Genomic DNA, 16,376 nt, shown 5'->3' with positions numbered 1-16,376 from the left:
GAATAGCCTACCTTTGGGCATTCATGATTGAGACCCCACACTTGGTAGAATGTTCGATTTCAGTTTTATAATCCAGTTAATCTCAATGAGAAATGACCACAGCTCACCTAACCTGAGTTTTTAAAAAAAATAATGCTCTGTGTGTAAGGGAAGTGTGGAGATGTGGGTTCAAATTGCCTCTACGAACAGATCCAGGATCAGCTTAGCTGACTTTACCCTGCCCCAATGCTAACAATACTGACCTCAGACCAGTGTCAACGTTATACTCCAAGTACTCAGGTTGTGGGTAAGGGGGAGAAGGATGCTCAAAAGAGCAGGGGGAGTGGGGGAGGGATACTCAAAAAAGTGAATGCCCCTTTCAGCTAATTCTTATGCTGTTCTTCCCCAAAGACACATGGTGAAGTTGCCTCATACACTGATCTGAGGTCAGTTTTGTTTCCCCTCCCTACTGTTTAAGGTTAGTCAAGGTAGCCTTATCTTTGGCCCTAAATGACTTCATACATCATCACGCCACACTCATCTCTTCACAGGTTCCCTTGTCTGCTCCTGTCAGAGTAAAGCCCTGTTACTTGTTAATCAGGCAGTGAATGGCTCTGTTTTCGCTTTGCCTGGATGATGTCAGACCTGTCCACTCAACCAGCATTATACGCCCCGATTCCAACACTAAATGTGAGCTTCAGCTACGGTCTTGATCGTTATTTGCTTAGTTAAACCTGGTGTTGTAGCATTAGTATAAAACAAAAGCCTACAGCGCCTTAGGACTAACAGTGAAGACTAGGCTCCTACTATAGAAGACTACTGAAGAGTCAGGTTGCTTCATTGTTCTGGACTACTGCAGTCAGAGCATCTGACTAGTGACCTGTCCATCGCAGACTGAATACCACTCCCTTCACATAGCGTCTGGGTTCCTTTACCATTCTCAGCTCTCTTCTTGGCACTATCAAATCATGACTTTATATCCCATGCACTTGTACGTTTGTAAATGTAATACAATGGAGGTTTTGTGCTTGTGATGTATTTTTGTTCCTGTTATGGTCCCCTTACATTCTCTGACTCAGTCTCCCTGTTTTTTTCTCTCTATTTACAGTAAGCATTGGTGAGAAAACAGACTACATTCCTTATGCATCTTTCATAAAGACGTGAACATATGAATGATCTCTGCTAAATATTCATCAACCACAACACATTGTGGCAATCAACCAATAAGAACCACGTCCTAATTTCAGATTCACACAGCGTTTCTTTTACTGTGGTATGGTCACGGACTGTGGCTTCTCCTCTCCCTGCATGAGGTAATGGCCGCCAGTAACATCATGACAGCTTCAACTTAATCCCCATTAAGTACTGTACAAAGCAGGAAGTAGCCGTCGCAGTCACGATCAGCCCCACTCACTATTTGGCAGGAAGTGCTAGGGCCTCCTCCTTCACATAGCTTTGCTAAGACACCTATTACCTAATAAGCATCAGTGGCTAGTATCACACTCACAGCAGTGCCTTGAAATCTCGCCCCCCCCCTCCCCCTCCCCCCACCCTTTCCCATTCTTTCTCTTTCCAAACTCATCTCTCTTTACACTATCCTTTCACAAAACCATTGGAGGGTAATCATCTGCATTTGTTATATTGAGATGAAGCAGATTGTGGGGTTATTGGTGGTGTTATCCTGCCCTTTCATTGGAGCGTTCTGAGGAGGTAGAAGTGGCCTCTACACTCTGACACGGGTTCAGTATTTTGTCACCTCCCTAAAGTCTAAGATTTAGATCAAGCGTTGGTTAATCTGTTCCTAGACCTGCGTTTAAGGGCAACTTTTACCTCAAGCTAGTCTACCTCAGGCTTCTACACTAGGCACTGCAAATCAGACATAAAGGCAAACATGTGACTAGTCTAGAGGACTGATCTCAGTAACTGTCTCACATACGCTTGAGGTAGAATATGCCTGTAACTACAGATCTAGGATGAGATTATGCCACCACATTCCTAGCCTTTACCATTAGGGGGATTCAAATATCTGACCCTGTATCAGTGGTTAGGGGGAACCCTCTACTGACTTCCTTAATGTCCCTGTGGTAGAACAACTATGGGGTAAATCTTAAGAATCTTTCCTTGATTCCTTAACCTCCTTCTCAGGAGGGGAGGAACCTGTGTTTTGTGAAAGCCATTGAGGCATCAAGGACACTGGGAATCAAGGAAATATTTCATTTAGAATATTAACATGGAAACCTCCATAAAGGTTAAGAATATTAACATTGGTCTCGACAACTATTTTTTTTAGGGAACCTTTGGGTCAAAGTGTAATTCAAACATTGGTCAAGACACTACACAATCAGCCTTTTGGTAGAGCATGGCCCTTGCAACAGCAGGGTTGTGGGTTCGATTCCCACAGGGGACCAGTACAAAAATGTATGCACTCATTACTGTAAGTTGCTCTGGATAAGAGCGTATGCTAAATGACAAAAATCCAATGCAGCGACAATCCCCACACCCATTAACTGCATAATCCCAACAACAAGTTTCATTCAAAGGGAAAACGTCGTCACACATCTTCCCACGTACTGTATATTGAGGGCATAAATGTGCCTTTAAGCATAAACGTGAAAATAAGCATTTTGAGTGTCACATATCAAATTTGTCACATATGTGTGTGTGTTCCATGGGTTGAATAGAGCAGTTAGATGTTATGCATCAGGATCAATGCTCTGGACAAATCAAAGTTGAAGATGATAACGTATTGAGTTGGAATGTTCAGATCAGCATAAAATACAGTTGATGCAAAAGAGAACTTCATATTGTTTCTACAATTATCTTCTTTTTTTTTTAAGTCTTGATGTGTTGAAAGAAATCTTTTATTTAAAAACACAAAACCAGAATTCTAAAATACTGTAATGAGCAGGGTAACCAACCTATTATAACCTTGTAGTACAACGTAGACGTTAAAATAAAAACACAAAACCAGAATTCTAAAACACTGTAATGAGCAGGGTAACCAACCTATTATAACGTTGTAGTATAACGTAGACGTTAAAATAAAAACACAAAACCAGAATTCTAAAACACTGTAATGAGCAGGGTAACCAACCTATTATAACGTTGTAGTATAACGTAGACGTTAAAATAAAAACACAAGGCAGTCGCCGTAGCTCGAGCATTTTGTTTCACAACTGACCAAACCTAGTATTTACATGTTTAAATCATTCATAAGAAACATAAAAATACACATTGGGGAAAAAGGTCACAAAACAGTTATATTTTCTGCCATATCTATACAAAAACATACCTGCAAAAATAAATAGTGAAACCGATATAATATGGTCAAACATGGTATATAAATAGTCAAACTTTACAAAATAGAATAAATGGATTCATTTGTTAAAAATAAAGAGGGAAATATTTGCAAAGCATTCTTGTTTATATGGCTGCTAAAATAAGTCTGCATTGTGATACAATACAATGACAATCAAATATAATTACAGAGTGATTAAGAAGTGTGTTATTCTTGAAAAAGTTGGTGATAGATTTGATAGTTGACAAACCCTTACTCGTTAAACAGTTCTGTAAAATAATACAAGTGTTCTCTGCCATGTCACCAACAGGTTGCTCAAAAATGACTCTGCAGTGCCTCTCTCTGGTTGCACTTGGGAGTTTTCAGGGGGACAATACCTTTTAGATGTCGAAAATACAGGGAGATTTACAAGGTAAATAACAAACGGTGGAACAAAAGGGAAAATATGAGTAGGAATAACATACAGTGCAGTCGGAAAGTATTCAGACCCCTTGACTTTTACCACATTTTGTTAATCACTCGCCTTATTCTAAAATTGATGAAATCGTATCTTTCCCCCTCATTTTTTATTTTTCCTTTATTTTACTAGGCAAGTCAGTTAAGAACAAATTCTTATTTTCAATGACGGCCTAGGAACTGTGGGTTAACTGCCTTGTTCAGGGGCAGAACGGCAGATTCAGTCTCGCAACCTTTCGGTTACTAGCCCAACGCTCTAACCACTAGGCTACCCTGCCGCCCTCATCACAATATCCCATAATGACAAATCAAAAACATTTTTTTCAACTTTTTTTTAAAGCACCTTTGGCAGCGATTACAGCCCTGAGTCTTCTTGGGTATGACGCTACAAGCTTGGCACACCTGTATTTGGGGAGTTTCTCCCATTCTTCTCTGCTGATCCTCTCAAACTCTGTCAGATTGGATAGGGAGCATTGCTACACAGCTATTTTCAGGTCTCTCCAGAGATATTCGATTTAGTTCAAGTATGGGCTCTAGCTGGGCCATTCAAGGACATTCAGACTTGTCCCGAAGCCACTCCTGCGTTGTCTTGTCTGTGTGCTTAGGGTCATTGTCCTGATGGAAGGTGAACCTTCACTCCAGTCGGGGGAGCTGCGCGCACTGAAGCAGGTTTTCATCAAGCGTCTCCCTGTATTTTGCTCCATTCATCTTTGCCTCAAACCTGACTAGTCTTCCAGTCCCTGCCGCTGAAAAACGTCCCCACAGCACGATGATGCTAAAACTACGTTTCACCGTAGGGATGGTGCCAGGTTTCATCCTGACGTGACACTTGGCATTCAGGCCAAAGAGTTAAATCTTGGTTTCATAAGACAAGAGAATCTTGTCTCTCATGGTGTTCGTCTTTTAGATGCCTTTTGGCAAACTCCAAGCGGGCTGTCATGTGCCTTTTACTGAAGAGAGGCTTCCATCTGGCCACTCTACCATAAAGGTGGAGTGATTGGTGGAGTGCTGCAGAGATGGTCGTCCTTCTGGAAGGTTCTCCCATCTCCACAGAGGAACTCTGGGTTCTTGGTCACCTCCCTAACCAAAGCCCTTCTCCCCCTATTGCTCAGTTTGGTCAGGCAGCCAGCTCTAGGAAGAGTCTTGGTGGTTCCAAACTTTTTCCATTTAAGAATGAAGGAGGCCACTGTCTTCTTGGGGACCTTCAATGCTGCATATATTTTTTGGTACCCTTCCCCAGATCTGTGCCGACACAATCCTGTTCCGGAGCTCTACAGACAATTTTGATCTCATGGCTTGGTTTTTGCTCTGACATGCACTGTCAACTGCAGGACCTTATATAAACAGGTGTGTCCCTTTCCAAATCATGTCCAATCAATTGAATTTACAACAGGTGGACTCTAATCAAGTTGATGAAACATTCCAAGGACAATCAATGGAAACAGGACGCACCTGAGCTCAATTTGAAGTCTCAAAGCAAAGGGTTTGCTGAATACTTTCCACAGGCACTGTATCTAGATAAAATGTAGTTTTAGTTTTGTTACCGCCTACTGAAAAAAAAAATGGGTGCAAACATTGCCTCCCAAATTCAACTTGCCATTAAAAATTATTATTGACTTAAAAAAGAAAATGATATTAAAATATTCACCCAATCCAATGTCTTAACTTCCCACTCCAGGACCGTTGTTAGGAGCTTGACAACAATGAAAGTTGGGGGACAAAGTGTAGAACTTTAAACGATGGTTAGGTTCTATCTCAGGTCGCTACAGTGTCACAGAGATGGTCTTCTTTCTTCAACTGGATTATTGTCCTGCCTTGAGTTCGGGGCACAACTCTGTGTGTGAAAACCTTCTATGGTACCTTAGTTGTCAGCCATTCAATGTCAACCATTCATACCGCCAGCTAGACCAAAAAGCTAGCTTCTACTCCAGGTTACTCATCACGTTACATTTCAACTCTATAAAGGTGCATAGTTTCATTATGTGTACGCCCTGCTAATGCAGTGCCCAGTGGCAGTCTCTCTGAGGTAGGTGTAAGCTCAGTTCTCTCTCATCTCACCACCTAAAGATAAACACCTTTTGCGTGTCCCACCACCCTCCCACTAAAAAGGTCCTACCGTTGAAAGAACAAGTTAAAATCTTTAGAATTCTAGATAAAATATGTAGTATTGTTTCAGCATTGGTTAGCTATGCTCGTTGGCATAGTAACTACAATGAAACTGGTCAATACTGAAACAAACCAGCATCCAGGCTGTATGCAGATCAGCGGCATACCAGTCTGCCCCTTCACATCTCTATCCCTCTTCTACCTTTCCCTTCCTTTCTCTCACACTCTCTCTCATGGTGTGGTGGTGCTTAGAGCAGGCTGGCCAGGCTGGTAGAGGGTCCATTCTGGGCCTGGAACTGACCCACTGGAGGAGGTCCATCCGTCCACTGCAACAACACACAGTCTTGTCAGCTCACTGTCTAACACTCATTCCCCTAGCTGGAATGTCTACTTGTTAAATGTCAATTATAAAGTAATTTGTCTGTAAAGTATTTTTCGCTATGTGTCGGACCGCAGGAAGACAAGCTATCGTCATGGTGTCAGCTAATGATGATCCTAATAAAAAAATAATTCCTCTAACTGTGCATGTACTTGTTGTGTATTTTCTGTGTATAAATATTCACCATGGTGCAGTACAAAGATATTGATGGATGACTAACTGATATACTGATTGATCAGTTCTTATCCAAATGAAGTTATGCTTTGGAAGGCTGTGCATGGGTTATAAAGACTGAGTGATTGATGAATCATACACTGATGAGGTTGTGCTCAGGGAGGCTGCAGGCAGCGATGTGGTCCTGCAGGAGCTGCTGGGAGAAGTTCTGGTGCATCTGAGCTGCTTCATGGGCATCTATCGTGTTCCCACATGCCTTGTTCAGATCTACAGGGAGAACAGTCATTTCAGTCAGTACATCTCAAAAACAGACACACACAGACAGGTGTTGCCTTACCCTTGAGCAGAGCAGAGGACCAGAGCTGGACTGACATATCAGGGATCTTGCTGGCCAGCTGCATGGCTGGGACCACCATGTTGTTACTCTCCTGGCGGAAACACAGACAGAACCAAATGCATGGTTCAGATTCAATCACACCTCCTAGCATTGCTCCGAGAAATTATGTGCTTTTGGAAACACTGCAATATGATCCTGGAGAGCCCTGTGATGTGATCTCACCCGGTGGTTCCCCAGCACGTAGAAGATATGCCCCAGTAGGACCAGAGAGCATGCAGTCAGACGATTCAGGTCTTCAGCATTGGACATCTTCAGAGTCTCCCTCAGGAACCGCCTAACGCGACACACAGTCACTAACACGTTTTTGTTAATGTTTCACAGTCGCGCTCTTCAGCTTTCTTTCCAACTGAGCAGGTATTCTAAACGTGTGAAGATATAATTTGTATGTGATGTAATGGAGATGTCCATCAAGAAATAGTTTCTGGTGAGCCATGGTTGAACTTACTTGGCCTCATTATAGCGTCCCTGGAAGAAAGAGAGCAGTCCACGGATGTAGAAGGCTGCTGCTCGCAGACAATGAGAGCTGGAACGGGAGGAGTAGAGGAGTCCATTTAGAATCAAACATCAATCGCAAGATTGCAAAAATACATAGATAAACATACAAACACTTTCTTACCTGACAGGGAAGTTGTGATCAGGATTTATCCTCTCCAACAGGTTATAAAGCTGTTATAACAGAAACAGGGACATATTACGTCAGGTGAAGAACTCACATTCATCACATACAACTACCCTGCTATCCTGAATGCACCCCAGATGCCCTCTGACCTCCTGGTCCCTGTTGCCCTCCCTGATATAGACGCTGGCCAGGTTGGTTACAATGAACGCCCACAGTTCCTGGTGCGTCGTCAGCTGGAAGAGTGAAACACAGATGTATTTCAATTAACACACACATAAATATCAAACTGAGGAGGTTACTAATTTTGCCAATAGATATCTTAGTAGACACACTCACGTCACTCACCCGCAGGGCAGCAGTGAACTGCGCCTCAGCGTTATCCATGCAGTTCACTGAGAGACAGTACAGACCCTGGAACAGACCACAACAGTGACGAGGGAGGTGATCGGCACAACATAGAAAATCATAACAGAACAACTACCTGTCCACTGGAAAGTACAGATATAAGAAATAGAAATCCAAGGCTAGAAAGCTACTCACTAGCAGGGTGTGTAGCTGGGATGCATGGTTGGTGAATAACCTGGGAGACTGTGCACACAGCTGACACACCTGAGAGATCTGAGAACAGGGAAACCATCAGCATGACGAAAATCTATCCGTTTCCATGAATTCATGTGTATGTTAAGCATGTTCCCTACCTCTTGCAATGCAGTGGCCTTGTGACCAGTGACGAGTCGGCACATGATGATGTGCTCCAGCAGAATGACTTGGAATGTGGAGAGGATGGGGCTGGAGTCCAGCACTGGAAAACACATCAATATCATCAACAGCAACAGAAAGTCACTGACAACCACAATACTTCTACAGCTGAAAAATCACTGGGAGATTGAGAGAGGGTGAGGATCACAGAGATCCTTTTAAATGACCTCCATATGTAATTCTATGGTGAGGATTCCATTGACTTACTTTTGAGCTTTTCCAGCTGCATGAGAGCTTTGTCTGTGTATTTCTGGGCCTTCTCCAGGTAGCCTGCTTGCATGGAGTGCATGACTGTCACCTGTTGGAAGAAAAACAAGTAAGTAAAGTCTGTCGTGACAAGAACAATATGACCAATAGAGGTCAAAGGGCACTTGCAGTAGCTGTATCCCACCAGGTAGACGAGGACACACATGTGCTCCTTGGGCAGCCAGTGGAACAGGTCGGCAGGGTTACTGGGTAGGATCTCATCGTCGTGGAGTGTAGAGATGGTCTGGATGCACTGCTGCAGCTGCTTCAGACACGGCTTCACACTCTTCACCTATCAGCCCAAAGATATTTATTACATCGGTTATGTGCCTTTTCAACTGGGATTACATCTGGAATTGTATGATGACTTCATCTCTGCGTGCATATTGCTCCTAAATCTTGCCGTGTTAATTAAGTCCTATTTTATACAGTTGAGGTCAGAAGTTTACATACAAGTTGTAATGACTCCAACCTAAGTGTTTTTCAACCACGTCACAAATTTATTGTTAACAAACTATCGTTTTGGTAAGTCGGTTAGGAAATCTACTTTGCGCATGACAAGTAATTTTTCCAACAATTGTTTACAGACAGATTATTTCACAATTCCAGAAGGCACACTAAATTGACTGTGCCTTTAAACAGCTTGGAAAATTCCAGAAAATGATGTCATGGCTTTAGAAGCTTCTGATAGGCTAATTGACATCATTTGAGTCAGTTGGAGGTGTACCTGTGGATGTATTTCAAGGCCTACCTTCAAACTCGGTGCCTCTTTGCTTGACATCATGGGCAAATCAAAAGAAATCAGCGAAGACCTCAGAAAAAGACCTCCACAAGCTTGGTTTATCCTTGGGAGTAGTTTCAAAATGCCTGAAGGTACCATGTTCATCTGTACAAATAGTAGTTTGCAAGTATAAACACCATGGGACCACGCAGTCATCATACCGCTCAGGAAGGAGACGCGTTCCGTCTCCTAGAGATGAATGTACTTTGGTGCGAAAAGTGATAATCAATCCAAGAATAACAGTAAAGGACCTTGTGAAGATGCTGGAGGAAACAGGTACAAAAGTATCTATATCCACAGTAAAACTAGTCCTATATCGACATAACCTGAAAGGCTGCTCAGCAAGGAAGAAGCCACTGCTCCAAAACCGCCACAAAAAAGCCAAACTACGGTTTGCAACTGTTCATGGGGACAAAGATCATACTTTTTGGAGAAATGTCCTCTGGTCTGATTAAACAAAAATAGAACTGTTTGGCCATAATGACCATCGTTATGTTTGGAGGAAAAAGGGGGAGGCTTGCAAGTCGAAGAACACCATACCAACCGTGAAGCACGGGGATGGCAGCATCATGTTGTGGTGGTGCTTTGCTGCAGGAAGGACTGGTGCACTTCCCAAAATAGATGGCATCATGAACAAGTTAAATGCCGCATGAGGGAGGAAAATAATTTGGATATATTGAAGCAACATCTCAAGACAAGTCAAAGCTTGTTCGCAAATGGGTCTACCAAATGGACAATGACCCCAAGCATACTTCTAAAGTTGTGGCAAAAAGGTTTAAGGACAAACAAAGTCAAGGTATTGGAGTGTCCATCACAAAGTCCTAACCTCAATCCCATAGAAAATATGTGGGAAGAACTGAAAAAGCATGTGCGAGCAAGGAGGCCTACAAACCTGACTCAGTTACACCAGCTCTGTCAGGAGGAAATGGGCCAAAATTCACCCAACTTAAAGTGGAAAGCTTGTGGAAGGCTACCCGAAATGTTTGACCCAAGTTAAACAATGTAAAAGGCAAAGCTACCAAATACTAATTGAGTGTATGCAAACATTTGACCCACTGGGAATGTGATGAAATAAATAAAAGCTTAAATAAATAATTTCACATTCTTAAAATAAAGTGTTGACCTAACTGACCTAAAACATGGAATTTTTACTCGGATTAAATGTCAGGAATTGTGAAAAACTGAGTTTAAATGTATTTGGCTACGGTGTATGTAAACTTCCAACTTCAACTGTACATTTTTAACAGCCCCGTATCTTTTTATTTTGTGACCATGGACCACATAATCAAGACTTCATAAAAACTCAGGCATTATCCCACGTCTGCCAAGTGAGTGAGGTCTACCGTATCTATATTTTACAGTGGCTTGCGAAAGTATTCACCCCCCCTTGGCATTTTTCCTATTTTGTTACCTTACAACCTGGAATAAAAAAAATTTGGGGGGGTTGTAATCATTTGATTTACACAACATGCCTACCACCTTGAAGATGCAATTTTTTGTGTGTGAAACAAACAAGAAATAAAAACAGAAAACTTGAGCGTGCATAACTATTCACCCCCCCAAAGTCAATATTTTGTAGAGCTACCTTTCGCAACAATTACAGCTGCAAGTCTCTTGGGGTATGTCTTTATAAGCTTAGCACATCTAGCCACTGGGATTTTTTCCCATACTTCAAGGCAAAACTGCTCCAACTACTTCAAATTGGATGGGTTCCGCTGGTGTACAGCAATCTTTAAGTCATACCACAGATTCTCAATTGGATTGAGGTCTGGCCATTCCAAGACATTTAAATGTTTCCCCTTAAACCACTCGAGTGTTGCTTTAGCAGTATGCTTAGGGTCATTGTCCTGCTGGAAGGTGAACCTCCATCCCAGTCTCAAATCTCTGGAAGACTGAAACAGGTTTCCTTCAAGAATTTCCCTGTATTTAGCGCCATCCATCATTCCTTTAATTTGTTTTATTTTACCCCCTTTTCTCCCCAATTTTGTGGTATCCAATTGTTAGCAGTTACTATCTTGTCTCATCGCTACAACTTCCGTACTGGTTCGGGAGAGACGAAGGTCGAAAGCCATGTGTCCTCCGAAACACAACCCAACCAAGCCGCACTGCTTCTTAATACAGCATGCATCCAACCCGGAAGCCAGCCGCACCAATGTGTCAGAGGAAACACTGTGCATCCGGCGACCTGGTTAGCGCGCACTGCTCCCGGCCCGCCACAGGAGTTGCTAGTGCGCGATGAGACAAGGATATCCCTACCGGCCAAACCCTCCCTAACCCGGACGACACTAGGCCAATTGTGCGTCGCCCCACGGACATCCCGGTCGCGGCCGGCTGCGACAGAGCCTGGGCGCGAACCCAAAGTCTCTGCGATGCAGTGCCCTAGACCACTGCGCCACCCGAGTGGCTTTTTTCTGGCCCAGCTCTGTGGAGTATACGGTTTAAAGTGGTCCTATGGACAGATACTCCAATCTCCACTGTGGAGCTTTGAAGCTCCTTCAGGGTAATCTTTGGTCTCTTTGTTGCCTCTCTGATTAATGCCCTCCTTGCCTGGTCTGTGAGTTTTGGTTGGCACCCCTCTCTTGGCAGGTTTGTTGTGGTGCCATATTCTTTACATTTTTTAATAATAGATTTAATGGTGCTCCGTGGGATGTTCAAAGTTTCAGATATTTTTATTTAACCCAACCCTGATCTGTACTTCTCCACAACTCTGTCCCTGACCTGTTTGGAGAACTCCATGGTCTTCATGGTGCCCTTTGCTTAGTGGTGTTGCAGACTCTGGGGCCTTTCAGAACAGGTTTATATATACTGAGATGTGACAGATCATGTGACACTAAAATAAAGTCCACCTGTGAGCAATCTAACAAATATGACTTCTGAAGGTAATTGGTTGCACCAGATCTTATTTAGGGGCTTCATAGCAAAGGGGAGGTGAATACATATGCAAAGGGGAGGTGAATACATATGCAAAGGGGAGGTGAATACATATGCAAAGGGGAGGTGAATACATATGCAAAGGGGAGGTGAATACATATGCAAAGGGGAGGTGAATACATATGCAAAGGGGAGGTGAATACATATGCACACACCACTTTTCCATATTTTTTGTTGTTGAATTTTGTGAAACAAGATATTTTATTTCACTTGACCAATTTGGACTGCTTTGTGCATGTCCATCACATGAAACCCAAATCAATTTTAATTACAGGTTGTAATGCAACAAAAGAGGAAAAAAGTCAAGGGGATGAATACTTTTGCAAGGCTCTGTAAATACTGTATGTAGATTGTGTAAATTCCTGTCTATATTCTGTCTACTTCAAGTCAAATTCCGGGTATGTGTAAATGTACTTGGCGTATAAAGGTGATTCTGATTCTGTACCTGTCCAGCGTCCAGGTAGTGTGTGACCTGCAGCACCAGGAAGAACACCCTGAGAGACTCCTTCTGGATGGGGTTTCCCTGCCAGTTCTCCACGATGGTCCCACACAGAGTCAACAGAGGATGCACTTCCCCCAGCTTCCTCTCCATCAGCAGCAGCTTTAGACAAACACACAGGGCGACATTTCACTCTTCTTAAAACCAGCACAATTTTGTCCCTAAAAATATATTTTTCTTTCAAATTATTCAAGTAGGATGCCTCAAACTTCCATTACAATAATGTCTATCCGCTAGTGACTATTAATGCAGGTAAGTAAGTAAACATTGCAAAAATAAGCATTTGTTTCATTTTTTTAGGTGGCCATCAAGACATTCATTAAAAAACAGCAATGGTCTAAGTGGTTTCAGCAGAATTGAATATTGAATTTAGTTAGTTTTATCATTATTCGATTTTAATTCATCGTCATGAGAGAATGTCTTGACATGGTTAGTATATTTCTTAACTTACCATTCCTTTACTCAACAGAAAGAGAGCTCTGTGCAGGAAGAAAGAAAACAAGGATATCAGTAACATTACCTGACCAGACCACAGCACTAGTCCTCAGGGCAGTAAAACAACACCTTGATAAAGTACAGACATTACTAGAACTGTTAAACTGTTTTACTTGTATTGTGTTCTACCATGATACACTACCTGGTATATTCAGAGCCCACTACCCTGGTATACTCTGCCCCTACCCCCAGGAGGTCACAAGCTGACACCAGATCCTTCTCCAGTGTGTGCAGTTGCTGAAGAAAAATAAATAAAAAGGACAAGAAAACTTTTATCCACTATTTAAGACAAGTAAATAATGACCCATATAGATGTAAATTGAGGTGAATAACAGCTAAATACATTTCTGTGAACCTCGACTTCAGAACTGATTTGAATTTTTAAATTTCAGTCATTTTACAGATTGGGTTATCAGGTCCGGTTGTTAGGTTGACTTACCGCCAGTTGGAAAAGCAATCTGCAGTGCCAGTAGGGAGTTTGCTGGGAGATCTGGATGGCCTTCCGCAGCAAGGGCTTTGCCGAATCAACCAGATTCTTCAAAGAAAGACCAGATCAGAGATAATCATCAGTTCATTGACTTAAATAAATAACTTTTACAACAATACTGTATAGGACACTACAAATCAGAAGTGTTTGCTAAACCAACTAACATATCCTAGTTAATCTTACTGTTTCAGAGTTCACTTACATGCAAAAGCAGCTTAATGAGGGAGAAGACAACGCAAGGATTACCGATTAGGCCTATTTTATGATGACATAACAGCCAAAGCCAAAATAATGGAGTATGATATTTTGTCTTACAAAAGGTTGACAAACAAAAATGCTGAGATAAACATGTGAACAGATATGCAAGGCATGTTTACACTGACATTTGATTGAATTCAGGTAATAGTGCAAGGTGAAGGTGGGCCACAGGTTGGAAATGAGAACAATACTACACTTACCTGTTGGCAATACAGTTCTGACAGAAGACTTGCTGCCTCGAATTTGACATCTTCAAACTGAGGGATCTGGTATTACTTGTAAAGGAAATGTATTTTTCTGCATGATAACACTAGCATCAATGAAGAAAAAGAAACGTACGGGGCATGGAGACATGGTAAACATTTGTTCAGGTAGATGCATGCTCTCTCTCTATCACACACACACACACACACACACACACACACACACACACGCGAAAGGATACTTGTTGTGATATGAACCACTATGGGGGGGGACAGAATGCGAAAATTAGTTTCAATATCTGTTTAGTACATGCAATGTTGCATTGTTTGATTGATGTCCCAACAATTATTATAAGCTGACGCGCGATAATTAAATATCCTTACTGATAATCAACCACTCTCGTCCACTTTTCTGATCAACAACACACCCACAGCTTTGCCAAAGCTGCGGCCTTCCTTTTCCCTCCCCTTTAAAACACATCCACGGAGTTTCTGGGGAATGCTTACCGCTTTCTCCAAGTGGCTTCGGGCGAGTTCGGTGTTCTTGGTGTGGTGGTAGAGTACCGAGCCCAGCTGGAGATGAGTTCGGGCCTCGACCCTCTGCGGCGGCTTGAACTGAAACACCGCCTGCAGACAGTGAACGCAGAGACGGATCTTCGGAGGACTTGAGGTGCGAAAATGTTCCGCAAAGCCGAGCAGAGCTAGGTACCAAGATTCCGGGGCCTCTCCGCTTGTCGCCATCTTACTGACAACAAAAACATCAACAGTCGCTATCGCACCACTGCCGTTGTTCAGCGAGTTTGCTCCAGAGCGCTGATCTAGGATCGGTTATGCTCTCTGACTTCTGATTGCTATGGTTAGGTTGGGAAATGGTCAGCTGATCCTGGATCTGCGCGTAGGAGCAAGCGACCCCACGCGATTTCAATGGCAGCGATCACGGAGATCCCTTGCATCTTGGGACATGCAGTTGATTTATTTATCATTTGTAAAAGTGATATAGCTTGACTAAATATGTTTACCTGAGTCCAATATTTGTATATTGTATGGATTATCTTTGACTTCCAGCAGTGAATAGTATTTTAACAGAACTAGAAAAAAAGTATGCGGAACATTTTTATTTTATGAAAGCTCAACCGAGCCGAAACGATTTATTTGAAGGACTTGCGTACATGTTTAACTATTTACAGTATAATAACGTAGCAATCAATTCCAGCAATATCGGCTTCCACGCTGTGACGTTATTTGCGTAATCTCCCCAGTTGGGTTTGATTCATTGGGCGCGTTCGAGCGGATCACTTTTGTCAAGTCTTTGACCATCGTTAGTCACTCTCTTTCAAAGGGATCCAGCTTTTGTCAAATTAACATCAGATTTGACTTTTCATAGCAGGTAAGGAGAATTTACGCATTATGTTAAGGTTAGGACATTAATTTGACAAAAGATGGATCCCTTACCCGTGACACTTGCACCTACATGTCGACTGCATGTACTTTAATGAAAAATAATGTGATCAAAGGTCATGACATTTTGACTGCAAGTTTCTGCAGTTGCTCTTCACCAACTTCATCCTGCAGCCATCACCTGTGTTGTGGGAGGCTCTATTGTCAACCAATCATTATTTGTATTTTTTTTGACCCACAAGAAATACAGTCACCAAATACATGACTGAAACAGGAGCCAGTTCGTGTGTACAGTACATATATACAAATAAAAGTGATTTTTGGGTTAAATGGGTTTCCATCACATTTTCAACTCTGATGATTTACTGATGGTTTTGTCATAAAAACTGTTGTGTTAAATAGCACATGTGCCTACTCTGGGCTTGCCACGTGCACTCTAACCAACAACAGATACAGTGTGTGTAGACTGTGCGGATAGGCTCGTCTACATGATGAGATTATTATGGATACAAGTGATCATGTTTTTATTTGTCAAGCATTGATCATCATGTCATCAGAATAAGACCCTCAATATGTATTGGAAAGCAGCATCAAAATACACACTTTCACCACCCTGCAAAGTTCATCATAAATCATTTAATCTGTTGCCTAATAATATATAATAATAATACAATTGTACCAAAACTTTCTGTTTCGTGGTTAGTATCTAGGTTTCCATTTAATTTGTGACAGATTTTCATGCAATTATTCAAAAATCTGCATAAAAACAATGTGCACATTTTCCCATCAGAGATGTTTCCATCATATTGACCTGTTGACATAGTCCACACAAAAATACATTTTGCTGTTAAATTCTCATGTACCGAAAAAAAACATACAAGTTAAATGGGTTTCCATCGCATTTTCAACTC

At 42.1% G+C, this 16,376-nt stretch overlaps 1 protein-coding gene across 2 annotated transcripts; it reads right to left on the bottom strand.

Annotated features, from left to right (window-relative positions):
- Nucleotides 1-2,822: 2,822 nt before the first annotated feature.
- Nucleotides 2,823-14,931, bottom strand: LOC118401795 (MAU2 chromatid cohesion factor homolog). Of its 2 annotated transcripts, none has more exons than XM_035799389.2 (19): nt 14,575-14,931; nt 14,310-14,327; nt 14,065-14,130; nt 13,559-13,654; nt 13,262-13,356; nt 13,076-13,103; nt 12,571-12,726; nt 8,559-8,705; nt 8,375-8,465; nt 8,107-8,210; nt 7,949-8,026; nt 7,754-7,819; nt 7,558-7,641; nt 7,406-7,455; nt 7,235-7,312; nt 6,952-7,063; nt 6,730-6,820; nt 6,532-6,659; nt 2,823-6,165 (listed from the first exon to the last, which is right to left on the bottom strand). In XM_035799389.2, the coding sequence occupies exons 1-19, from the start codon at nt 14,806-14,808 to the stop codon at nt 6,088-6,090; spliced, it is 1,800 nt and encodes a 599-aa protein (XP_035655282.1). In that variant the 5' UTR covers nt 14,809-14,931; the 3' UTR covers nt 2,823-6,087. The 2 variants fall into 2 exon arrangements, with proteins under 2 accessions (XP_035655282.1, XP_035655280.1); XM_035799387.2 differs by having other exon boundaries at nt 7,745-7,819; nt 14,575-14,930.
- Between the last annotated feature and the right edge of the window lie 1,445 nt (nt 14,932-16,376).

This window comes from Oncorhynchus keta, chromosome 23 (assembly GCF_023373465.1).
Source record: "Oncorhynchus keta strain PuntledgeMale-10-30-2019 chromosome 23, Oket_V2, whole genome shotgun sequence".
NCBI lineage: Eukaryota > Metazoa > Chordata > Actinopteri > Salmoniformes > Salmonidae > Oncorhynchus > Oncorhynchus keta.
The sequence above is the reverse complement of the archived record's forward strand: the minus strand, read 5'-3'. Positions and strand labels throughout refer to the sequence as shown.